General features: G+C 36.1%; 1 protein-coding gene across 4 annotated transcripts in view; it reads right to left on the reverse strand.

Annotated features, from left to right (window-relative positions):
• The window catches only part of Ublcp1 (ubiquitin like domain containing CTD phosphatase 1), a 37,106-nt gene extending 12,130 nt beyond the window's left edge, over nucleotides 1-24,976 (reverse strand). The window contains exons 1-11 of one of the 4 annotated variants that reach the window (XM_004836471.3): nucleotides 24,824-24,976; nucleotides 21,609-21,805; nucleotides 20,724-20,815; nucleotides 20,194-20,279; nucleotides 19,999-20,114; nucleotides 18,806-18,904; nucleotides 16,246-16,283; nucleotides 15,724-15,822; nucleotides 13,112-13,228; nucleotides 7,614-7,741; nucleotides 4,889-5,977 (exon numbers count right to left, since the gene is read on the reverse strand). In XM_004836471.3, coding sequence (XP_004836528.1) covers nucleotides 5,950-5,977; nucleotides 7,614-7,741; nucleotides 13,112-13,228; nucleotides 15,724-15,822; nucleotides 16,246-16,283; nucleotides 18,806-18,904; nucleotides 19,999-20,114; nucleotides 20,194-20,279; nucleotides 20,724-20,815; nucleotides 21,609-21,762 — 957 coding nt within the window. In that variant the 5' untranslated portion in view covers nucleotides 21,763-21,805; nucleotides 24,824-24,976 and the 3' untranslated portion in view covers nucleotides 4,889-5,949. Of the gene's footprint in view, nucleotides 1-4,888; nucleotides 5,978-7,613; nucleotides 7,742-13,111; nucleotides 13,229-15,723; nucleotides 15,823-16,245; nucleotides 16,284-18,805; nucleotides 18,905-19,998; nucleotides 20,115-20,193; nucleotides 20,280-20,723; nucleotides 20,816-21,608; nucleotides 21,806-24,439; nucleotides 24,617-24,823 lie in introns of those variants that run through there. The other 3 variants (XM_013078651.3, XM_021240406.2, XM_021240397.2) reach the window with 3 other exon arrangements.
• Between the last annotated feature and the right edge of the window lie 1,319 nt (nucleotides 24,977-26,295).

Genomic DNA, 26,295 nt, shown 5'->3' on the forward strand with positions numbered 1-26,295 from the left:
GAACTTTGATCCATCTTCCTGAGTGTGCAGAGTTCTGTTCTGCCTCACGTGTCACTGGCCACACATGCCCATGGTGAACACGTCATTTTGGAACCTCTGAGCAGAAAGGCTGGTGTGGTGGTTAATCTTGTCGACTTGATTGGATTGAGAAATGCCTAGGAAACTTGGGAAGCACAATTTCCGATGTGTTCGTGAGGGTGTTTCCAGAGAACTGGCATGTAGGACTAGAGAAACCTGCCCTAAATGTGAGTGGCATCATCCAACTGACTGGAGGCTGGAAGAGACTAAGGAAAGTGGAAAAATAAGCCACTAGAGGACATGCTTGCTTTCTGCTTCAGGCTGCCATTTGGAGAGAAGTCTTCCTCTACCCACACACTCCCTGCCTGATGTTCTGCCTCACCACAACTGTAGGAGAAATGGAGCCAGCTGATCCTATACTTCTGAGGCTGTGAGACAAAATAAATCTCTCCTCTTTTAAAGGCTGATTTTTCTCAGATGTCATAGCAATGAAAAGCTGAACACAGTTGGCTTAAGTCACGCAGGGTTTTTTCACTGTGGACAAAGGTAAATAAGAAAAGCTTTTCGTATGTTGATTTTGATATGCTAAGTTTTTATATCCTTTAAATCCAATCTCTTATTGAATGAGGAAGCTGAGAGGACTACTTGTGGTGCACATTTACATGTCTACCAGCTCCTATAGGGGAAGGATCACATCTGTCTTACCACTGAAGATCTGGCATCTTGCATGATATCTAGTACATTAATAAGTAGTTGGTAAATGATGCAAATGAAGGAAAGGAATGCAAGCTTTCCTGTGGTCACACTGGAAACTTTTCATTCTGGATGATGTCAACAGCCTCATCATCTTATCCTTTCTGCCTTTGCTCCTCTACAATCTATTCTCCACACAAAAGCCAGAATGATCCTTTAAAAACTCATTAAACTGCACACTTCAGATGGGTGAGTTTTATGGTATGTAATTCTATCTCAGTAAGATTACTAAAAATTATATTATCATTTCCACATTTAAAACCCTCTACTGGTTCCTTCCATTTCAGTTAGAATTCACCAGACAACTCACTGTGACCTGCAAAATTCTATCTTTCCTATGGACGTATCTACCTCTCTCTCCAACCTCATTTCCCACCAGGCTATCAATTACCTTCTGTTAATACCTGCATCTGCCAGTTTGCTCCTGTCAAGATATTGCATTTTCTCTTAGCTCTGCCTACAGTAATCTCCATAATCTTTTGAACAATGGCTCAGATCTCAGCTCAATGCCACTGCGATGGTTTGGATATAGTTTAAGTGTGTCCCCTGAAGATTCATATAGTATTGGAAGTTTAGACTCATTGTAGTGAGGTTGGGAAGTGGGCCCTTTAAGAGGTGGGGCTTAGTAGAAGGGCCTTAAGTCAATTGGAGGTGTGCTCTTGGAAGGACTGTGGGATCCCAGTCTCTTTTTGGCTTCCTATTGGGCAATATGACCTTTCCTTCTCTCAAGTGATCCACCATTGCCATCTGCCATGAAGTGATGCAGCCAAAGCGGACCTTGCCAGATCTTGTACCATGCTGTTTGGATTTTAGCCTCCCAAACTGAGCTAAACGAACCTCTTAATTTTTTATAAGCAGCCTACCTCAGGTGTTTGATTATACTAAGGAGAAATAGACTAATATGTCCTTCTTCCCACTGTCATGCATGTTATTGTGAATTATCACCCTAAAATGGCACCAGAGCAATCACTTTCTGTCCTGTTGTTTTTAGCACTTCTATTTAAAATTCTATTTGTCACTCATCTATAAGCTCTGTGAGGCTAGACAATCTTGTGTTTACTCCTGAAGAAGGGTGCCTCAGATACTGAAGGTACTAAAAACTGTATGTAAAATGCTGCTTGGTTTCTGCAGTTTATTCTGTCAAGCTTGTCAGGAACAAAGCTGACATTTACCTTATTTTTTTTTAAAAAAGGCTTTTGTGGGGTAAAAACCTGTTTTTATTTTTACATTTTTACATGGCACAACAAAGTTTGCAAGCTTCTATCTGAACAGCTGGTTTCCAGTTACAATAAAATGTTAATATTCTATTATATATTATAATGGCTGTAAATGTATTTATAATGCTGAAGTTTTAATCATATCTGCTTTAGAACAGGGAGGAGGGAGAGCTGTTTTTCCAAATTAGACCATTACTAAACAGTATTTGCAGAATACAATTCTGCAAAGTATTTGGATACCTACAAAAAGATCTGGGCCGTTAAGAGGTATTTCCTCCTTCTATGTTCCTTTTCTACTTTGAACTCTGAAAAGCAAGGTAATATTTATAATGTATATACTTCAGTGAAAAAGTTTTCCTGGCCTGGGGATGTAGCTCAGTGATACAGAACTGCCCACTAGCATGTAAAAGGCCCTGGGTTCAATCCCTCGTACCAAATTTTTTTTTCCTTTTAATATTCTACTCTTGGAAATTACAAATTCAAAAATATAGCTTAATGATAGCTGCATGCTCTGAACTACTTTTAGTAACATCTGACATTCACATAAGTCAGCTGTTTCAAAGCACTTTCATACACAGTCTCATTTGGCTTTTGCAACAGTCTGTAGCAAAGACAGCTCAGGTACTTTTTTTTTAAAAAGTACTTTTCTAAGCAGGAAGAAGCCAAAGTTCAGTTGAAGCTACCTGCTCAAGGTCCTACTGCCAGTAAAAAGGGATTCTAGCCAAGTATTTTTCTAGCAAATCATTTGCATTTTCTTCTTAAAGCCTTAGTTGGGAATAAGTGGTTATCCTTACAGATTATGAAACAAGAAATGATAGCAATCAATAAAAGTGTGGGAAACAGTAGGAAAAGATTTGTATTTAACTAGAAATTCACTATGCCACTTTAATAAGCTGTATATACCTGAAGTCCATTGTGGTCTTTACGGTGCCAAATTACGTACTTACTCGATTTAACATATTCATTTTAGTCATGTTGATTCATGGAAACATCACTGATGCTTAGTACTCTGGTTTTTGGCAATTGTGTTTTGGTTTTTTGTGGTAACTGGGATTGAACTCAGAACCTTGTGCTTGTGAGGCAGGCACGGTGCCACTGCGCTAAATCCCAGGCTCCGAGTTTCGGTATTTGTAAGGCTTGATCTTTACATTTAGTCTTCAAAGGCATGGCATAGGTTCAACTTTTAGAGCTTTGCAGAAGGAAATCAATGTTTTAGTAACAGTGCATATCAGGGAACATCTTGACGCTAGCATTTAAGAAGTCCTTGCTGACTTCTAAATAGCTTTTAAAAGGGAGGGGCGGGCTATCAGTGTGGAATACTTAAGGCTTACTTTCACCCAAGCCTAGTGGCACAGGCCTGTAATTCCTCTAGAAGGCTGAGGGAGAAGGATCACAAGTGCAAGGCCTGCCTGGGCAGCTTGGTAAGACTGTCTCAAAAAATGCAAAGGGTCAGCAATGCAGCCCACAGGACTTGCCCCAATTTATAATACAACCCTTTGTCGGAAGTCTTTGAGGAGCTCTCTTAAAGTTCTAAATATTCAGCATTCCCACCAAGACACACATAGCGTCAAGTGTTTTAAAACTTCCTTCTTACACAAGTAGCTATGGATTTAATCTTTAGATTCAGCTACCAACTAAAAAGTTTAATGAGTTTTGACATATAAATACTTCAGTGGAAACTCCTAATCTACCCACTGGTTACTTGGGATAAGAATTCTCAACAGGTTTATTCACTTCATATTTTATTGCTATTTTAACTAATTGTAATTTAAAAACCAAACAATAACCTAAATTATTTTTTGCATATCCGTTTTTGCCAGTTATTCCTGAGCTGTTCTCTCTTCCCCTTAAAAAACAACTTACTTCACATGAATGTATCAGTGGCTTACTATAGTAGCTTATTTATTCTTTATCAACCTGAATGGCTGCTAGAAATAACCCAGTTCAGTAACTAATTTACACAACATGACTCTGAAGGGCTCCTAGATCTCAAACTTACCTCTGAATTAAAGATTTAATAATTTAATATATACATACATGTATAGTAAGTTATGAGACAAGAGATCTATCAACATTCCCATACTCTATTAAAGAATTACTCAGAAATCACACATACCACATGTGACTCAATAAGCCAAGAATGACTGTTCTTCCACAGCGGCTTCATTAAGTATACTAAAAAATAAACTTTGATTTGGGCACCACCTAATGGCAGGAAATGTTTTATAAAATCCTACTTTGCTTTCTGGGGTTGCTAAACTTTTTATTTTAGTTTATATCAATTTGGAAGTATCTGTTAATTCTTGACCTATATTAATAAAGTGCTCAGTTCACTGAAAAAGATGAGGCCCCCTTTCTGTGTCTACTTTGGGATAATAAACTTACACAGTAGAAAAATGTACCAATGAAGTGAATAAAAAATTTTGTTATATCTTAAGAAAATTTAGCCTTATAATTAAAAAACACATTTTAATTGAATCAGATTAATTACTGAGGAGTTCTCTGCCAGGCACAGTGGATACCTGTAATCCCAGCACTCAGGAGACTGAGGTAGGAGGACAAGTTTGAGCCAAGCCTGATCTATAAACGAGTTCAGGCCACCCTGGGTTACATAGTGAAATCCTGTCTGTCTATAAACAAACAAAATCAAATTCCTAATGCTTATAACTACCTTTCAGAAAGAAAATACTACATATTCCTAACATCAGGGTACTTATTAGAATTAAGTACTTTAACGTATCTAATCAGCTGCTAAATACAATTCTGAATACATAATGAAATACACTTTTAACACCAAACCATTTAAAAGTTTTTAAGAGGTCCCTGTCTGAATCCAATGTTTGCTTGTGATTCAACAAAGAAGTAAAATAACTGGAGTAATACAGGACAGATAGCCAACGTTGTAAGAAAAGATATTTATTATTTACACCACTGAAATAGTCCTGTAAGAACAATATACACCATGTTTATTTAGAAGGATCGATTCCTTTCAAATAGAACAACTGTAGAAAGCAATACTGTCAACACAAAACTGTGGGTCACATTACATATCTGCAGGCGTAAGCATTGCAAATAATATATAGTATTTTTAATCTTATGGCTAAATGTTTTCACTGACACACGGCGTTAGCACTTAAGATATAGCTGGAAAAGAACAAAAATCACTTTGTTCATGCTTTTTAGGGTTGAACTGGTGCTATGTCTCATTTTAAAATTTATTGCCTTTAATTGCTTTTGTGTCAAGTTTTAGACAAAAGTGCTTCTAACTAGCCATCAAAGAGAAGCGCACTCTTGTTCCTTTTATTATTCCTCGGTCTTCTGTTTTTTATTTCTCATACTGTAACATCGCTGTATCACAACTGGCGTTCGCTGGTTTTACTTAAAGAACACTGACACATGCACACACACACACAGAGATCAAGCTGAGACAGCTCAGAATTCACAGAACTAGAGTAGAGAAATTTTGTCTGTGCCAAAGGAATAAAAAATATTGGTAATTTTAAGCGTAACAAACTAAGTTCTTTACTCAAAAACTTGTTTGTTTGCTTTAAAGGGAAAAACCCATTTCAAGATGGGTTTGGTTTTAGACTTAGGGAGTTGATAACATGAGACAAAAACACAAGACATAACTTGTTTCTAAAGTCATAAAATGACACTGGTGAGTAAACATTTTTCTCCATGTTTTCTTCCTTTTTTTTGGTGGAAAAACACCTCTGTAATCAATGCCAGAGAAAATATTTTTCAAGAATAACAGTATATTCATATAGGGGGAAAAGGATTTTTTAAAAAGCATATTGCTATGATCTTCAAAAAATATAAAATTAAATTTACAAAAACTGGAAGACCAAGAATAAGCAGTCTGGTATTTGCTTCAGTGTCCAGCACTATCGTGATTTCTAGCATAAAAGCAAAAAGATCATAGATCTCAAATATCTTCAATAACTGCCAGGATAACTTGTAACTACTGTCCTTGCTTCTTTGAGAGATACCTGCAAGAAGTAAACATGTCAGAGCTATAGCATGTTAAATTCATGGAAATACTATAACTCTTCTTCCAAAGGTTTATTTAAATGATAAAACCTTTCAAGATGAGTACTGTTCACATTCACTAACATCTGTTCACTGTCTATGTACCATGCACTGTAAAGTACCCCTCAACAGCTTCTTGAAGAGTTTCTGCTAGACGTTATTCCTGTTTCACGGGCACACAGACGTTAACCAATTTGCCCAATTTAAGGCTCTAGAGGCTGCATTCATTAACTGTCATTCTATATGGCCTACTTTCAAATCTGAGAGTCAATGTTAACTAGTCTTGTAACTTATAAATAACTCAAATTCCACTTAAAGATCCTATTTTTCTTGCATAAAGATAATAGCCCAAAGATACTAGAGAAATCTGATCAGGAGATCAAAAAGATACAAAGACATTAATTCACTAAACAAACATTTTATTCATATTATTTAATAGGAATCTAACACAAAATTTTAAAATTTATCTCCATTTCTCACACTTATGAACTACTATAATTAGCAGTGTAGAAGTAGGGAAAGGTTTCCTAAAATCAGAAAATTCAATGTTTGATGGTGTTGTTTACTTTGTGGCAGTGTGCTAAGCATTTATCTCTATGACTCAGTTATATCATCTGCAATTTGAAGATAGGGAACAAAAAAAGAAAAAAAGGATGCTTTACCTTCCAAGTAGGATTGAGAGACTGTAATTAAGGAGCTATGTGGCAAAGTGAGCTGAAACGCCAAAGTGTTAATATACAGTCTCCTTTGTTGCTATATTATTGGAACTCAACCTTTAGAAGCTTGTTTTTTTGTTTGTTTTTTTTTGGTACCAGGGATCGAACTCAGGACCTTGTGCTTACGAGGCAGGCAGCAGAACCTGGAACTCAACCTTTGAAGATCTAATTCCAAACCATTTCTTGCATACTACAGTAATCCCTTCTATTTCACCAGAGGTTTTTATGCGATCTATATTGGATTTATACATATCTCTTTACTTAGAAAAAAAGACTGAAGGATTAGACAGCAAGATGATAATTAATAACGGTTATCTTTGGAAAAGAAAATCTTGAGTTAGATGTTTGTTCAGTGGAATAAAGTATTCTGCTACAAACAGAAGTCTTTGGAATTTTTAACACTATTCAGAAAAATTTTAACATAGTCTATCCTGATTTTATTTTAAAGTATAAGAATATGGGTTAAATTGCCATGTGATTCACAGGGGAGTGGGCTAACTGATGTCACAAAATAATTTTCAGGGGGCTGGGGATTTAGCTCAGTGGTTCCAGTGCCTGCCTCGCAAGCACAAGGTCCCGAGTTCGATCCCCGGTACCAAAAAAAATAATAATAATAATTTTCAGGTAGCATCATAAATGTGAACGCATCTCTCAAGTCTTCTGTACTAGAAATATTAAAGAGCTTATGAGATGTTGATTTATGAACAAGTTAGAGGTTAAGACAAAAGGGGAAAATAGTTTTGAGGTGCAGTGGTATGTCAATGAATTGGAAAATATTTCTAGAACTTACCATTTTAAATAAAAGACATATATATTCTAGGGTCACTAAATGTTTTCCCTCATTAGTGTACAGAGAAACTAAAAAGCAACAAGCACTTACCTTTCCCAGTATTTGTGATTTAGCTCCAAAAAGTCATCTAATTTTGCTATCTCTTTGAGGTACTGAGTTAATTTTAAAAGTTCTTTGTCTTTATCACGATTTAGGTGTGCTTTCATAAAAGGCCTTATCTATTCGGAAACAAAATTTCACAGCGTGATAAGGAAAACTAAAAAACCCTTAAGGCTAAAATATCACCAAAGACATCAATACTAAAAATTACTTTTATATTAGCCTAAGTACAGTGAACAGAAAGTCAGATAAAACGTTTATAGAACAAATTAAGAGTTCTTCTACCTACTTTATCTACATCCTTTCAGTCTGAAACTGAAGCTACCAGTTTTCTCACAGCACTTGAAACCCTACATGGTTACTCTACTTTGCAAAACTGTTTACACTTTTTTCCCATCTACCACTTTAGGTGCTTTTTACTAATTAATTTCATTTATATTATTTCAGTTATAAAAAAAATTAAACCAAATACAAGATTGATCTAATTGGAAAGTAAGACAAATTTTAAATGGTAATTCTCATGTTAGAAATTTTCCATGAAATTTTTACATACCTGAAATATCATTATACATATTCATAAATTGCCTGTTTTCTGCCATGTATAATCATAAGCATTTTTCTGTCATTAAATTTCCACAGAAATCATTTAATTATACAAGTTTCCATAGAAATCATTTAATTATGCAAGTTTCTCACATTTTACAAATTTTTAAGGTTGATATACCTTATAATGAAAGAATTTCTGAAGAAGCATTACTTCAAACTATACATCAGAACAGTGGGGAGACTGAAAGTATAGGATTCTGTATATGATGACCTGGGTGGCAGTTACATGAGTTATCTTTACAAGTTTGTTAAACAGTAAATTTTATGTTAGCACCTCAATAAAGAGTGTTGCTTTTCTTCTAAAGACATCAACTCAAATATCTTCATACAATTTAAGATAGTCTTTCAAATTTTTTAATTAATTTTAAATGAAATGATATGTCTGGGATTTGCTTTCAGATATTCAGGAGACAGAAGAAGGGACAGAGCAAACAAAATTATCCATGAATTTATAAGCTACTTAGATGAAGCATACATAGGATTCACTGTACTATATAGTACTATGTAGCATATAATTCAAATTTTTCAGTTATGAATTGTCTTTTAAAAAATATTTTTATTTTACTATAATACAAGTAGATATTAATTAAAAATATAAAAAGGCACTCTTCTATGAAAAAATAAAACAAAATTTCACAACAAAACAACTAGAGAATAACAAAAGGTAGTATTTTGTATTGGTATCATGATCTTAAAAGAATGGTCAAAATATTACTCAGAGTACAAGTCACAGACAAAAAAAAGACCTACAAATAAGAAACAAACAAAAGGACAAAACTTTCTTCTCAATGAACAAAGAAACTAGTAGCATAAATGAAACAACATGCATTATAAAATATTTTTGAAACAATGGAATAGACATTTTGGGGATTTAGAACTTCTCCCTATTTCCCATCCAGTTTCTACTTTGATATAAATATATTTTTTTCTTTTGAGTTTCATCTCTTTAACACACACACACAGAGGGCTGGGCATGTAGCTCTGTGGTAGAGCCTGGGTACAAGCCCCAGCACTATCAAAAACCAAAACAACAAGGAGGCCAAGGATTTAGCTCAGTGGTTCTGCCGCCTGTCTTGCAAGAAGGACCCGAGTTCAATCCCTGATACCAAAAAAAAAAAAACCCCCCAAAACTACAAAAAAGTCACACAGCTGTGTAGTGGTTCATCCTTCTATTCCCAGTACTCTGGAGGCTGAGGCAGGAGGACTGTGAGAGGCTATCTCAAAACAAACAAAAATACACATTCTCCTCAAGCACACATGATGTAAGAATTGAAAAGTCATACTTAGTAAAGTACTAATTTATTCTTATTCTTTACGGAAACAATCAATTACTGTACACAGTAATGCTAGGAATGTAGCTCAGTGGTAGAGTGCTTGCCTAGGATGCCTGAAGACCTGGATTGGACCCCAGCACCACAAAACATCAAAAGACAGGTAACATTTAATCACTGCCACTTACTAAAAAGCAGGAACACTGAGCTCAAAGGAGTTCACTACTATATCTATCAAGAGTAGAGGTTTTAAATATACTTTTCTTCTGTCACCAGAACAGCAGACTACCATCCTTAAGTGGATAGAAGAAAAATTTCCCAAATGTTCTGCTCTCATTAAACACCTGGATACAAGCCAGGGATTTAGCTCAGTGGTTCCGCCGCCTGCCTCGAAAGTGCAAGGACCCGAGTTCAATCCCCGGTACAAAAACAAAACAAACAAACAAAAAAACCAAAACATCTGGATAGACATCTTCACAACTGTCAGCTGAACTCCCCTGCTGCCTGGGGGAACCTGAGGCAGGCCAGCAGAACAAGTCCAAACAGATGCAAGGACTTGTGGGAGACTTTCCTTAGGGAAAGCATCACAGACAATGTTATTTCCCAGCAGCAGCAGCAGCGACTGTGGGGATCCAGAAGGTGCTGTCCTGCACCCTGCTTAGGCGCAGGGCTGGGAGTGAACAGAAGCATGGTGTGATGTATGACACAGGGAAACGGGGTTCTGCACATTCCTGGGTGACATGGGGAAGTGCTAAAGTATACCTTCCTTCAACTCCTGAAGAATGTAAAAGCAATGTGTTCACTTTTAAACTATTAAGATACAATACATTAAAGAGATTTTTTTATGCTTAAAGAGCAGGAAGGGATTCAGAACAGAAAGAGAAAGTACAAGTTCCATGGCTGGTATAAAAGATTTTCAACCCAAGGCCCCGCTGAGCTATTTTTACATTCTAAACATTTGGTCTTAAGCATTATTAGGCAACAAAACTGATTCCAATGATTCCGTTTCAGACAGGATAAAATAAACTAATTAAGGGCAAAAAAATGGATTTTACCTGGCACTGTTTCAGCATAAACATTGCCCAGTGTAACATTTTTACCACCCATCTAACCACCTGCTAACCAGCAGGGCAGGCAACATGTATAATCAATTTGTTTCATGTCAAAGAAACATATTTTAGAAACTTAACACTGTTGAGATTAGCTGAATTCTCTTATATCATGATTTCCTTATATAGATAACAAAAATGAAGCTTTCACACCAATTGCTTTACCCATAATTCCAACATCCACATTTTTAGTTCATTTTTATATTCATATTCACAATCCCTTACAACATATCTCAAATCTTAAGGCGGCAAGCCTATAAGTTAACTATTTAAAAAATACTTATTTTTAGCCAAATTTGCATGAATCTTTTTTGAAATTCCTAAGTATATTATAAAACTGTGATAACAAAGCACAGTATTTAAGAATATTCCTCAACTTCAAAACTTCAATGCCAATGTGGGCAGATCATCAATAATTACCTTAAAAGAGGTTCTCAAAAGGACATATGAAAGAGATCACACCTGCATGTCTTAAAAGTACTTCCTGATTGGCATTTTTGAGGGTGGGAACTATGTATTTTTAGGAATTCCTTCAGTGAATCTGAGTAATCCAGTGTTTTAAAAACCCTGCTGTAAAGTAACATAAAGAATTAAAAATGTTTAACATCATCTCTCCCTGCAGTAAGAGAGATGAATAGGATCCAAATATTGGCTGGGAACATAAAGTGTCTTCTAAACACATAAAAAAAAATTGTACATTTTTAAAAGCTAAAAGTTTCCACAAAGATCACTTCTTAAACACCATTATCACCCCTCCTTGCACGAACAGGTAATAGCAATGAGTTTCATAAAAATTTGGCAATAGTCAATCAAATCTCTTGTCCAGACTCAAGTGTACCTTTCTGTACCCTCAACCTGGTGAATTACACACAGGAAAGCCACTTCTCCCAAAGCCTCCAACAGAAAACATTTTGCTAGGGTAAAATAACCATTTTCCCTCTAAGTCAACAAGCTTTTATATTTGTAGCAAATCAGGACCTAAATTAGCATTTTGTCCCTTAAATTATACTCGCCATACATTAAAGACCAAATCAATCTGTAAGTCCTCAAAAATGAACTTAAAGTTTTTCTCTTGTCTTTTAAAACTACCAAAGAACTTAACTGGCAGAAAAGTTCAGGACTGAAACTAAAATATTTTAGCATTAAGATTTTCACTTCAAATGGAGGCTCCATTCACACTAGTATTATGATATAGAAATATCTTTTCCATTTTTGTATTGTCCCAACATATAACCAACCATGGGTACCAGAAATTTTTAATTTTCAAGTTTATCTCTTCCCAATATGATGCTGCTACCAGGTTTAGAATGTCACTATCGTAGCTCCACAAGTTTCATGTGACTGGATGCCAAGATCATCACTGAACCAGGAAGCAAGTCACTTAGACTCTAACCCAAACTGTGTTATTAACCTTACATACATGATTTTGGGCAGTCATGAATTTCTCACCCTCTGTCTGTTTCTAAAGTTAGGAAAGCAGACAAGATGACTGAGGTTCCTTCTAGCGCTGACATTTTACAGTTTTAGAATTTGTACTTGGCCCATATGAATTTTGAAAACCTCTTAAGTTTCAGTTTAAGAAGAAAAACAAACACCATTAGTTCCAGCTATCCAGTTAACCAGAACACCAGAAATTATAAGATTTGTATTCCTTATAAAGCATCTAATGATTTCACTTCTGATGCTAAAACTCAGTAAGCTCAGGGTGCTCCCACAAATCTAACTAAAAATAAAACACTTGGGGCTGCCTATAGGAGGTGGACACCTGTAAACTCAGAACTTGGGAAGCAAGCCAGGAAGATCGCTCGCTTTGAGTTGGAGACCAGTCTGAACTACATAGCAAGACCCTGTCGCAACCAAAATAAATAAACAGATAATTAAAAAAAAAAACACTTGGATGTATTGGCTAAAGAGATATCAATGTAGAAGTCAGACTGTTCACATTCATATGAACTTCTCTAAATACTTAAATTTTTCTTACCTGTGACTATGTGTCACTTAATAACAAGGAAACTTGTCCTTAAGCAAGTTCACCACTGTTTGAATACTACAAAGCACAGAGCACCCTAATACAAACTTAGATTTACAGCCGACTGCAGGCCAAGGCTTTATTGTACAGTTTATTGCTCCTAGGCTATAAACCTGTACAGCGTGTTACTATACTGAATACTGTAGGCAACTGTAACACAATGGTCAGTATAAATCTAAACAAAGACAGATACAGTAAAAATACTAAGAGAAAGGCATTGTTTTTAGTTTCAATATAATCTTATGGAACCACCCTCAGACAGGTGGTCAATCAATGACTAAAAACACAATTATGCAATGGCACTCGACTGCATTTTCTTTTTCTTTTTTCTTTTTTTGGTACCAGGGATCAAACTCAGGACCTTGTGCTTGCGAGGCAGGTGGTGGCACCACTGAGCTTTTTTATGAAATTTAACAGTGCTGAAAGTTCTACCACAAAGTCCAGATGACAAAAGCATATAAAGGTATGGCTTACCTTTAGTCCATTCTGTGGGTTCATTAGAAAATTTCTTCCTATGTCATCAAACATAATGGTGTTTTTCTTGCTGTAGAACTCAGAAAACTTTCCCCAAATAACACCAAGAGGCTTTACCTTAGAATAAAAGTTTAGATTTAAGTCCAATTTTATCAATGGTTAATCCTTTCTTAAAAGCAGAGCTACGACAAAATGGTAGAACAAAGCCAGAGTTCCCTTCCTCTAAGACACTGATGACTATGTGAACTGATCCTGGACCGCACACTTTCAAAGCATGATGTCAACTTGCAATGTTTACATTTCTGAAAAGTCTGTTCATGTTGTAATTGAACTAAACACATTCTAAGACTTTCTATAATTTTAACATGAAGATTATGGGACAAGAGAAGTTATTTAGTTTTAAAAAGATCTAAAGCCATTTTTTAATGTCTGCTAAGCAGTCACGTGACTTCCTGGGCTAGGGAACATCCACTCAGAGCTTAAGAGTTACAGCGGATCTATTTACAAAACCAAACAACATAGTGAGGGAAAATGTCCCTGGCTCTTTTGGTACTTTAACTATTTTACTGAGAAGAAACTGATTTTGTCTCAAATTTAATGGCCCAAGCTTCTATTTTCTAGAGCATTTGATAACTTATCTTCAACAGCACCATAATTTGTAAATTCCTGCTCTTATTTCAGAATTCTTAAGTCAAGGCTTCAAAGAGATGATTCCTTATATAGCTGCTTTTATTGGTGCTTGTGTTAAGTTTCTGTGAGACCACACAAGAAGTAACAATACTTCCTTATATGGATAATAAATGGCTGAGGGGCCCAACTGGGATGAAATTTTCATTATGATTTTGTGAATTGTGTCACTATATTATAAGCTCAGAAACTTTTCTAAATCAATAAAATTTTTAAAGAAAATTACTTTTTGCTGAAGGCACGAATTTCATTTATGATAATAAGTATATGAGAAGAAATGGCAATAAATTTTGACAAAGGTTGTCATTTTTATTTTTCTCTTTTCTATAATTTATTTTAATATGAAGGGGACTTATTCCTTCTCAATGTCCTCATTTTACTAAAATTTTACTGCCTGTATTTTTTCACTATTTGCTACTAGAAAAAAAATTGCCAATTATTTTGAAGGCAAATACATCAGAACTGACACAGTAAGCCCGACTGTTGAGTGTTTTTTTAGCTAACGAGTCTCAGAGATCAGTCTTTGACACCTATGATTAGAAGTTCTGTATCCTCTTAAAAAATGCTGTCATTTGGTAATTAGGTCAAGCACTCTTTTATCTCAAAACCTGAAGTACTGATTTCTCAGAATAATTTTCACTCTTTTTTTTTTTTTTTTTTGGTACCAGGGATTGAACTTAGGATCTTGTGCTTGCGCAGCAGATGCCAGAACCACTGAGCTAAACCCCCGGCCCTCTCAGAATAATTTTAAAATACAGAAAAGCACAAAGGAAAATTTTGAATCACTTATAATCTAGTCAGCACCAAAAATGACTAGGTATTTTGATGTATTTATCCCAGGCTTTTTGATTAAACAGTAGCTTCGGAGAGTTCACAGATTCTTCGTTAAAGTAGGAAATCCTGGACCAAACCATGTTCTAACAGCTTGTAGACATTCTTATCTAAACTACTTTTCACTGTCATGAAAATTATAAAATTTTTAAAACATAGCTATCATCTATACCAAATGACGCATTTTATTCTAAGGGTAACTACAATTTATACATCTAATTCCCTATCCCTGGAAACTGAAGATTATTACTGTAATTTTTCACTATTCCAAACATTGCTATGCTTAACACTGTCTAAACTTCTTTTTGATGTTTAGATTTTGGAAATATATTACTTTAGTAAGTAATAAAGTATATTTTCCCGATGTATGCATTATTTCTTTTATGAACGAATCTCCATGCACTTAAATCACTGTTTATAAATTTCATGACGTTAATACTGTCTTTTTGACCTAAGCTTTTCGAGTACGCTAAGTTCTCCACAGTTGCTGCTTGTGTGCTTCCAAAAGGCAGGGACTGTATTTCACTCGTCTCTTTATTACCAACAGTGCCTCTCGCAGCTGTGCAGATAGTTGGTTTTCAAGCCTACAAATAGTTACTTGGGGAGCAAACAAAGTGAAAACCCCTAATCTTTTAGCCCAATCCTTTTCTGGGATGGCTCTTGTTCCTATTCGATAGGGCTACACAAACATCACCCCAAAGCACACGTATTATGAAGCACCTGTTTTTATTAGCATTTTCATACAGGGCAAAGTAAGTATGTTTTGGTTTGCTTCTAGTACCTTCCTTGATGATATTCAGTATTTTTCTCACCTACTCTCAGGCAAAACTGTGCTGTCATCATCACAAAACAATTATCCTTGACCACCAGTTGCTTTCTTGACAGTCCTGCTTCATTAAAATTTACATCTTTTAAACTTAAATTCATTTTTCTATGTCAAATTATATGACAATACTCATTTTAACATCAAAACTGTCACTTTACTATCCACTCAGATGGATTTCTAAACTCTGTAATTTATTCCATCAGTATAAACACAAAAAGTACACTAGAAAATGAACATGTCTTTAAATAAAAGTAAAACAAGTTCTTACATCTATCAGTCCTCTCCTTGGGGTATGTACTGTTATCATAGCAGCACTGTCCAACATGAAGGTAATCTTATAATTTGCATTTGTACTCACTCCCAGCTCCTGTAAACATAAGTGTTAATGAGGTTAAAATATAATAATATGGAAAATTCAAAGATTTAATATTCCAGACGCAATTTCCCAAAAATGTCAACTTTCTATACCAGTGGCATTCATCTTACTAAACAACTACCAAGTGTTTTAATTTCACTTAGTTAAATCAACAAATGGTGGTCCAGGGAAAATAAACCAGAAACAAAGGAAGTGTTACTGTAAAATGGAGAGGAAAAAAAGGGAAAGTCTAGCTCTACTTTTTCTTGAAAACAGCTTAGGTACTCATTACAAACCACCATGACACAGACTTTTAAGACATTTCTACTCCTGATATCTGCATTTATTTATCTTCTAAATGTCCACTGGTAAGAATGAAATTGATTTAGTTTCGAACTTTCAAATCATTTAAAAATGGCTGTTTCTAACACTTACTTTCATTTTAGCTTCAATCCACTTCATATTTGTTGCAGCTAAAATATGAGGAATATACAATACATATGAAAAGTTTAAATTTTACTTTTAAAATCCTTAAAAATAAATTTTTCTAAGCAAAGCAAGTGTATCACAAATAATATCCTTACTATATTTATGGTAATCTTCTTATAAATATTAAAAAATAAATTTTGTCTACTGGATAGAAAAAGCTTAAACAACTTTTACCTACAAGATACAAGTAACCAGCACCCAAAAGAACTCTGAACCTAGGAAACTGGTAAGACCCAAACTCCCTTTTAAAAACAGCCCTGCCACTATTTTCTACCAATTCCAAACTTAAATTTGAGATGTCTGGATTTTAACTTTCTTCCATGGTCCTAATTTCAGGAAATGCATATATCTATACATGTGTGTGTATGTATGTCAATATAAGCACATTAAGGTTAGGTGTCAAAAGTTTATGCTGAAGATTAGCGAGGTCCAATGAAAATCTGCATTTGTCAGGTGTAGTACACTTAATGCTCACTGAATGAAGCAGCTTATAACAAAAAAAGAGACAAATGTACAAAGTATACTTGTGTTGCGTATCTGCTCACTGACGGACAATGACCAGTTTTGCAGCTGTTGATACTAAATTTCTAACCATCTCTGTGTGCTCTCCTGGTCCCAATTACTGGACTAAACTATATAGATACTAACAGGAAAAGTGTTTAAGAAGATGGAAAAAGTATTTCAACTATTTAAAGTATGTGTATGCATATAGATGTAAAGGTGAAAGGGGAAACCTGAGTTCTCAAGAAAAAAATATTAACACATACACATGAAAAGCCAGAGAATTACCTTGACATGCAAAACTGATCAACTGAACAAAAATTTTAGAGACTGTTATCTACAATCAAAAGAGATAACAAAAGAGGGAAAGATTTTTTTCAATTTACTATCTATTCTGTGTCTACAATTCCCAGATGAAAGAGACTCAACTAACAGTTTCTCATTATTAACTACTAGAAGTCAGATAAGGAACTAGTTGCAATACTGATTATTTTTTTAATGGTGGTATAGCTTGGAGATACATAACCACATTCATCTTGAGGAACTGGTACATATTGTATCTCAATCATTTTTACTTCCCCTTCCTCCTACCCTCCTCTCTCTCTTCCCCAGATTCCCTTCCCATCTCTACAAAGTCTACATCACATTTCCTACTAGTCTTTATTTTCATCTTTATTTGTATTTTGGGTTTATCATTATGTTTAAGTGAGGAAGCTAGGGTTCTGACAGAGTAAGTGACCTGTCAATGTCACATAGTAAAGACAAAGCCAGAACTAAAATCCTACTGTATTTAGTTCCCAAATGAAGTGCCCTTGTCAACATACTGCCACAAAATACCATAATTTAGAAAAATAACTTATTTAAATATATTTAAAGGTTCTCTAAACTTTTAAGATAAACTCTTTCTCAAATGTCCTCTCAGACATCAGTTACAGGACAAAAATCTGCTAAGCAGGGAGCTTCCTCCCTCTTATCATATTAAACCAGAAAACTATCAATATTTTGTTTTTGACAAGCTCTTACTTTGTAGTTCAGGCTGGCCTTGAACTCACTAATTAGCCCAGGCTGGCCTAGAACTTGATCCTCCTGTCTGGGCCTCCCAAGTGGGATTACAAACATGCACCACAAGGCTCAGATAAAATTATCAAAATTTTAACATGCTTTTAATCTTAACAGCTGTGAACTTCTATTATCACTGGACAATAAAAATACTCATAAGGGTAATTACAAAGGAAATTTACAGACTGTTACCTACTATCTGGCTTCTCATCAAGACCTCATACAACTAAATAGAGTACAGCACCTTTAATGGATGGTATTTTATTTAATTCACAATAAGAATGCAACTCTGTTTACGACATTGTCAAGAAGCAACTTTAAATGTTTGTACAAACATGGAATGTAAATCAATACATTTCTTCATTCTTCAAGAAACTCTTGGTAAAAACAAACATCAACTGAACTAAATGGTGCCCTCAGTAATACGGTAGATTTACATTTTGGAGAACAAGCATTATCTTATCACAGACCTATAAATTCTTAGAGTGACCCACAGAGCACAATTTGAGTAACACTGCTTCAGTCTATATATTAATTTTCCTTATGTGACTTATATTGCCCTTTATTTTTGTAGAGTTACATCACTGTGGTTTTAAAAAAACTTATCTTTCTCCAAGTGTTTTGAAACTGGAGTGAGGAAGAAAGAAAACAACAATATCTTGAGGTATCAAGGATTCCACAGTAAAGATCAGAAAAATTTCTACTAAGTTAGGACATTAAGAAAATAAGGCCATTTTCATTCTGACACCATAATCTATTTTTGTCCTATACTAAAACTACCTCAGTGTTACGTGACAAATATCAGTATATTTATACACATGCAAGAAAGTCAATTTTCCTTAAAAAAAGAAAATATATTTAAGTCTTTTTAATTCATGTTTTATACAGCAGAATATAAGGAACAACTTTATTTACATGGAAATCTAAAAATATATATATAGCTTACACCAAATAACAATGTCATAATCTTCATATGCAGATGTTAGAAATTCATGAAGATATGGCCGCATTAATTCTACCCCAGTCTCTGCACAAGACCTATGGTCTAAAACAGAATTGATCATACATGAGTATTAGTTTGTTACTGTGGACAAATTGACGATGAAATTATTATGAAATGTAACATAAACATTCAGTTGCACACTGCGTCAGGCTGAAATAGACTGGCTGACAGATATATCTTTCAAAGCACACAACCTAGTATCGAACTCAGGACCTTCCGCTTGCCAGTCAGGTGCAGAGCCACTGAGCTACACCCCTGGCTTGAGGTCTAATTTTTATTAATCAGTTTTGCTCAAAGTATGAAGAGCAATACTGAGAATTCTGGCTTATATTGTAAATTTTTTTCTCATTACTCTCAAGTTTAGATATTATTTATGAAAATGAAAAACTAGGCTTCCTACATTCACATTTAGTCATTGCCTTGCAGATATTATCACACTCAACCAAAATGACAAGACCAATTAACTTATTAAATCGTAAAATAAGTATACGTCAAGTTATGAAATATATTTAAAGACTAGAAATAGAAGTAAATAAACTCCCGTTATCAGTGTTAAATACTTCTTGCCAATAGCAGAGGATGAAATGAACATCTTTCTTCTTTAACTGACACAATAAATTTCAAATTCAAGAAACTGCCTGAATATAATTAAACAGAAACAAGGGATAAATTATCCAAAATTACACTTTAAATATTCTTCATAAAAATTTAAGTGTTAATCAGAAACTACTAAGTTAAATTATGATGCATCCACAAAGTAGAATACTGTATGGTATATATGTGTATATATGTGTGTGTGTGTAAATATATATATATATATTCACAACAAATATTTAATGACTGCAATGACATTCCATCTATAATTAAGTAAAAGAAAAAAAAAAGACATACATACATACATACACACTAGAAGATACACACCAAAGTATTAAGAGTGGTCATCTTTGGGTCTTGAAATTACAAATGACTTTTTTTTCCTCATCTGTATTTCCTACAATGAATGATTTATTTTTGTAATAATAAGAAAAGCTTTCAAATATTTCATGTGAACCCTGAGTTGCTGGAAAAAAAAACAAACAAAAGAAAAACAAAAGTTGTGGGCAACAGAAGATCAAAGGCATTATTAACTGACTTACCAAATAATGTATAATCAACATCTAGTACCAACAGCTTTTTTCCTTCCCTGGGAGGATTCAGTATTTCCACTTTGTACTCTTTGACTCTGCGAGAAATTTTCAACAGGTTCTCTTCCCTAATGGAAAAAAATAAAATCAAATGAAGCACTCACATTTTCTCAGGTGACAATTCCTTCTAAAGGAAAAGGCACTTACCTGTTTTCTACTTCAACTACTTCATCTTCAATATCAAAGTCATTAACAACATCATCATTGTCAGGAGGTGGACCTAAGACATCTTCCTATTAAGACGGAAAAGAGTTTTACCATACTACCTTCAACATAACAAATATATGCACAGCATAAAAATCACAGAAAAGAGTTTTACCATACTAACTTTAACATAACAAATACATGCACAGCATAAAAATCACATGAAGTACAATTTGAATTCAAGAATCTTTCAAACACAAACTGTGGGAAAATTTCCCCAATTAATAACTTATTACATGTGTCCCCTGGACAGATTTTCCATGTTCAATTTGACCATTTGGGCTACTACTACACTTAGTTAACTACATACTAAAAAGCTCCCGGGCATTTATTTTCTGCTGAGTCAATACCATATTCACTGTACAGCTTTTATTTTTTTCATTGACCATGGAGGTTGATTAATTTTACCACAATTAAAATTATAAATCATAGTATGTTCAATGGGACAAATGGTAACAAAAGTAAACATTTACCAAGCTCTCCTCACGAGTTCCCATCATCATGATTTTAGTATTTGGTTTCAGTTTGAGAGCTCCAAGCTTAACATCATTTTCTGCAGGTTTGCCTACAATACAAGCAAATGACTGTTTTCTCACTAAAGTTCAGGTGCTAGTTTCACTATTCCATTATACAAAACCCTAACATTAAAAGGTTTGGTACAGATGTCACAGTAGTTTTGGGATTTTGTTTTTTTTTTGTTTTCTTACATTAATAAACTGTTACTGCTGAGTTAGTCACATCTAGGATACTAAGAAGCCACAACTAATACAAGGGTTGCTTTCCCTTGTTCTATCCTAGAACACCTTTAACTAACTAAACATAAATTCATGTTTTAATTTGTGGTTCAGGGTGAAGAAAATGCTTTGTCGTGAAGCTCTGAAGATCAAATGCCTAAAATGAAACTACAGACTTAAAGTTCCTCAAAACTCACCCTTCATGGTAAGACAAATGTAGGCAACACAAAAATCCCTTTTAGCTGGATATGAAACTGCCTATGAATTTTAAGTATCACCTTTACTTTTGAAACAGGAGAGATTATTCATGGAGAGTATAAGGCCCAAGCTGTAATGAAAACACTGCACTACAATGCAGATGTTAGAAAATAAATGACACTTCACCTGAGATTTCTATGCCAAAGCTTTAAGAAGCAAACATCAACTGTCAGAGGAATAAGTAGTCTTACTGGTGGTGTTCTCAAGTATCCTTTCACATTACCATTTTTACCACTAAATCGATTTGAGAAAAATTCCTACCAAAGAAATCTCAAAAAAAAAGTAAAGACTATTTAAAACAGGTAATAGCAAATAGAAAAATTCATAACTATCAAGGCAAAAGATGTACAGTGGGGAGAGAATTACCTTTTACTTTGAGTCCAAGTAGTTTCTGGCGTTCTGGCAGCACTCCAGTAAGGGTCTTGAGAAACTGTTTGAGATCTAGCACAGTGTCGTCCTCTGAAAGTGTGGTCACTGAATATTCCTGTCCACCCCATTTTACAATGATAGGGAGAGCCATTCTGGAAGCATAGGAAGAGGCAGCTCTCCTTCAGAAAAAATACCTAGAATGGCAGGCATACACAAAGAAACAAGTTAAAACTGACATATCAAAGACAAACTTGTAACTGTCTCATGAGTTCTATTTTACAATTTGATGGTATAGAAACGGAAGTTTCTCCTTACAGAAGGGCTCCCCAAAACAGTACAAGTTACTGAGACTAAAAATTATCCCACCATCTCAATTTTTGGCTTACACTTACTACTTCCTAATACTCTATCAGACTCTCCCTGCTATTCATCAGGGAAGGTACAGTAATGAGCTACTTCTCCCCCCTGGTTTACTTGGTCAGGACTATAGGCAAGTTCCACCATGGCAGAATATCCTCTTTCATTTCATGTTTGACAGGCAGTGTGTTCTAATTACTAGGAGGAGCACAGACTAGAGCCAGACCACCTGGGTTCAGATTTCAGATTTCCCATTTACTAGCTGTTTGACTCTGGGAAATTAACTTGTCTATTAGAGCCTAGATTTCCTCATCTGTAAAATAGGGATGATGCCTACTTCTCAGGCATCTTATGAGGATCAAATTTGTTAATGTCTGGAAGTCGCAGAGTACCCTGCATATGGTAAATACTGTGTAAGTAAGTATTGGTTAAATAAATTTAAAGCTGAATGTTTACTATGTTCCAGGCTCTATGCTGAATACGGAATAAGCCTTATGTTTCATTATTTTAAGAATTGGCCAGTTTTACACACTCTCATTTAACAAGGTTGTCTGATAAGAGTGTCCCTCTTTAAAGAAACAAGATCTGAGAAAATACATAAACTGCTCGTAGGTACATAGTTGGTAACAGGTCTTCCGGATAAATCTTGCATACCCTGCCTCTCCCACACCTGTCTTTTCTCTTGAGTTGGACCTACAGGAATTAAAGCATCAAAGTTTCAATAAGTACAAAACCCACAGGCACAGTTCTAAGCATACAAATTTTACACAGCAGATTCTCTTACCAACAATGAAATGTGAGTTTATTCCCCACAAAGCTTTCTACTTTTCATAAGCTCATTTCACCACAGGTTAGAAATCTGAGTTTCCTAATCTTGAACTATTGCTTTTCCCAAACGCTTTCAATTATCTGGTGAAACATTTGACTGCACTATTCATGCACTGATTGCACCCACTGCTAAGAAAGAAGGCAAATTTTGAGTCTCAATATGCAAGAATAATTTGGGAACAATGTCTTCTACCCACATGCCCATTAGTAGAAGAGAGTACCATAACTTCTCTTTTGTATTTACTCATATAATTCATATTTATATTTACTCATGTTTCATATTTATATACTGGTTTATATTTACTCTCATGTTTATAATCTGTTCTACTGAAGGTTTAAAACCAGTATGTTAATTTAGATAACATACTCCATTTTAGAATAAGCTCTAACAAATGTTATGGTCTTCAATAAAAAGACAAATGGACTTTGGAGTCAAACTGAAATATGGTTTAAGTAAGAGATGGGAATAAAAATGATTATTTATAGGAAGTAGGAAAGCATCCAGCACGAATACACATTGTGATGGGCAGGGCAGAGCAGGTTGGAGTGAAACTACCTGGGTTCTAGGACCTTGGACAAGACATTTCTCTTTTAGTCTAGTGCTTCACAAAGTGTGGCCCTGGACTAATCAACAGAATTGATCGATCTTATTTGGTAACTTGTTAGAAATGTAATCAAAGATCGAGAGAATAATCTAACAATTTGTGTTTTAACTGGCTTCATCCCACCATCTCTAATACGTGCTACAATTTGAGAGTCACTTCCCTAGACTGTTTAGTGTTCTCAGTCTTAAAATAGTCCTTAAGACAATTTTTAAGTTACTGAACCTTATTTCATCATTGTTGAGATCATGCATAGCCAGGTGTAGTGTTGCACACCTGTAATTCCAGTTACTTGGGAGGCTGAGGCAGAAAGATTACAAGTTACAAGTCAGCCTGTGTAACTCGAGTGGGACTTTGTCTCAAAATAAAAAGGGCTGGAGAGGCAGCTCAGTGCTTGCCCGGCATGCCTGAGGCCCCGAGTTCACTCTCTAGCACAAAAGGAAAAAGAGAAAGGGAGGGAGGGAAGGAAGGAGGAATCATGCTCACTAATGGTGCAGTACGATATAAATATATGAAAAATGATGGGGGTGTAGGGCAGGGGATCCCAAACCCAAAGAATAACTGTCTAACATACTGGGTTGACTTTGCTAGCCAATTCCTAACTCTGGGCCTCAGTCTTCTCGAGGAAAGGTGAGGCAATCGATACTGTATTTATTAGATAGGAACAGCGTTAAGGTAGGAAACAACACTGTGACAGCACTTGATAAGCCAGAAAGAGCTAAACAATGGAGGTAGTGACAGAATTATGTGCCACGCTAACTGAATCACCTCATTTATTCTTCACAATCTTGAACTAACAACAACTATCCTCATTATACAGACCAGAAACCTGAAAAAAGAAGTTAAATAACTTGCCAAGAACGTACAACTAAAAAGTAGCAAAGGTGGCAGTTTGAAAGCACAGCCACAAGCCAGAAGTGCCTGCTGCCACGCGGACTGAGAAAGCACAGCAGCAAATATTTAACTTTTGGAATTGAAAGGATGGGTCTGGGGGCGGGGTTAACTTTTCGCCAAGTCTATCGAAAAGTAACTGTGAAGTACCGTGGACTCCTTGCCGGGGCAGCACATCGACGACAGGAACTGCGAAAGGGTGCAGAGAGATCTGTACAAAGGGACTGGTATGGGGCAGCTTCGGAAGGCCGGTACCAAGAGAGAGGGTAGGTCTTCAACAAGGAGAGAGAGGAGACAGGCAAGCAAGACGAAGGAAGTGTGAAGCTGGGGACCCAGAAGAGACAGGGGCGCGGGAAGCCCTCGAAATGGGACAGAAGGCCGGGCGGGAAGGCTGCGCCCCATCGTACCCGGCCGGGGCCAGGGTCTGGGCGCCCGACCGACAGGCAAGGTCCCCATCCCGCCGCGGGCGTTCGCGTCCCCCAGCCCGGACACGTGTCCAAGGGCAGCGCGCCAGGAGGACCCGCACCCCCTCACCTGGACTGTGGTGGAACCGGCTGCAGCGGACGCACAAACCGACTGCAGCGGAACCTAAGGAGACCGGAAGTGATGGGCGGGGCCGGAACCGGCAGGCTAACCGGAAGTGGGTGGTTTGAAACGGAAACCCGCTGGGGACGGAGCAACTATATCCTTTTTTTTTTTTTTTTTCCGAATTAGGCGGTAATGCTAATTAGCTACAGCCAGCGATCTCCACCAGGCAAGGAGGAACTCAGTCCTTTCCGAGACTGTGAGATTGTGCAGATGCCCGCGATCCCAGAACATCCATTTGTCTGTTCTGAGCCTATGCTGATGGGCTTGGAGCGGGGCGGGTCTTCGGGCCCCATGACGTTGCTTGTATTGTTTCGCCAAAGTGGGAACTGGTTGAGGTGTGGGCGCTGGCTTCTCCCGGAGATCCGAGGTTTTCCTGGGCCTCGAGGATGTGACTGGATCATGTTCCAAATGAGGCCTAAAAGATGACCTTTAAGAAATAAGGCCTTGAAACCGCATTATTGCTGCAGAGGCCACCACCGTTAATAATTTCAGGGGGTTAGGGGAACCTTGGGAGCTGGGAAAGAGGAGCAAGGCGAAGTGAGTCAGAGAGCCCAGGAAGCAAATCTGAATAGGAGAGGTGGCGATTGAGATTACTGCACTGTATCATATCTCCACCTGCCCAGCCCCACTTCTGTTACATCATCTTCCCTCTGAATACAAGGAAAGCCAATTGCCCTAACGAAAGAATTTTAGGTTTTTAATGGAAATTCACAATAGTCCGCACAGGAAGCTCCTAAGATAACACTTGCTGTCATGCAAAAAAAAAATTGTAAATAATAAAAATTTTAAAGAGTCATTGCCCTCTGGATTGGTGTATATGATGCCTTATAAAACTTCGGTTTTGAAAAGGAAGGAAAAATAAAAGCGGCATCGAATGTGTACCAGTCCTTCTTGCTTCTGCTTGACAGCAATGTGACAGATTCATGTTCCCCTTTTGAAAGTAACAGAAAGCAAAGAGTCAGCAGTCCTTTAGTTAAAAGGCATACTATTTTACATCCTTCTCTCCCTCTTTTGGTAATTTATAGCTGCACCAGTTATGTGTGAATATCTGTTCATTCAAAAAAAATGCAAATGTCTTGCCCGCTTCAACAACAACAACAACAAAAAAAGGGGAAATAGTAAATTTTAAAAATGTACAAAAATCACGTTTGTAGTACTGTAGGTCAAAAAACAAGGGACTGGTCTCCAGAATGAACAATGGCCTTTTTTTTTTCAACCCGATCTCTCTTTGCTTTATTCACTTTATAGTAGGTGTTTCATTACTCTGTATTTTTCCTATTGTGATGAGAGAAGCTTGTGTATGTTGATCACTGTAGTCAACTAAGACTCTTCAGCTTCACTAATTTTGATATAACAACACTGATCATGCAGAAGTTCCAATCGTTTATGGTAGAAAAGCCATGCGACAGGGAATCTGT

This window comes from Heterocephalus glaber, unplaced genomic scaffold (genome assembly GCF_053883595.1).
Source record: "Heterocephalus glaber isolate CG9 unplaced genomic scaffold, H.glaber_assembly_v1.0 deba00001606, whole genome shotgun sequence".
Lineage (NCBI taxonomy): Eukaryota > Metazoa > Chordata > Mammalia > Rodentia > Bathyergidae > Heterocephalus > Heterocephalus glaber.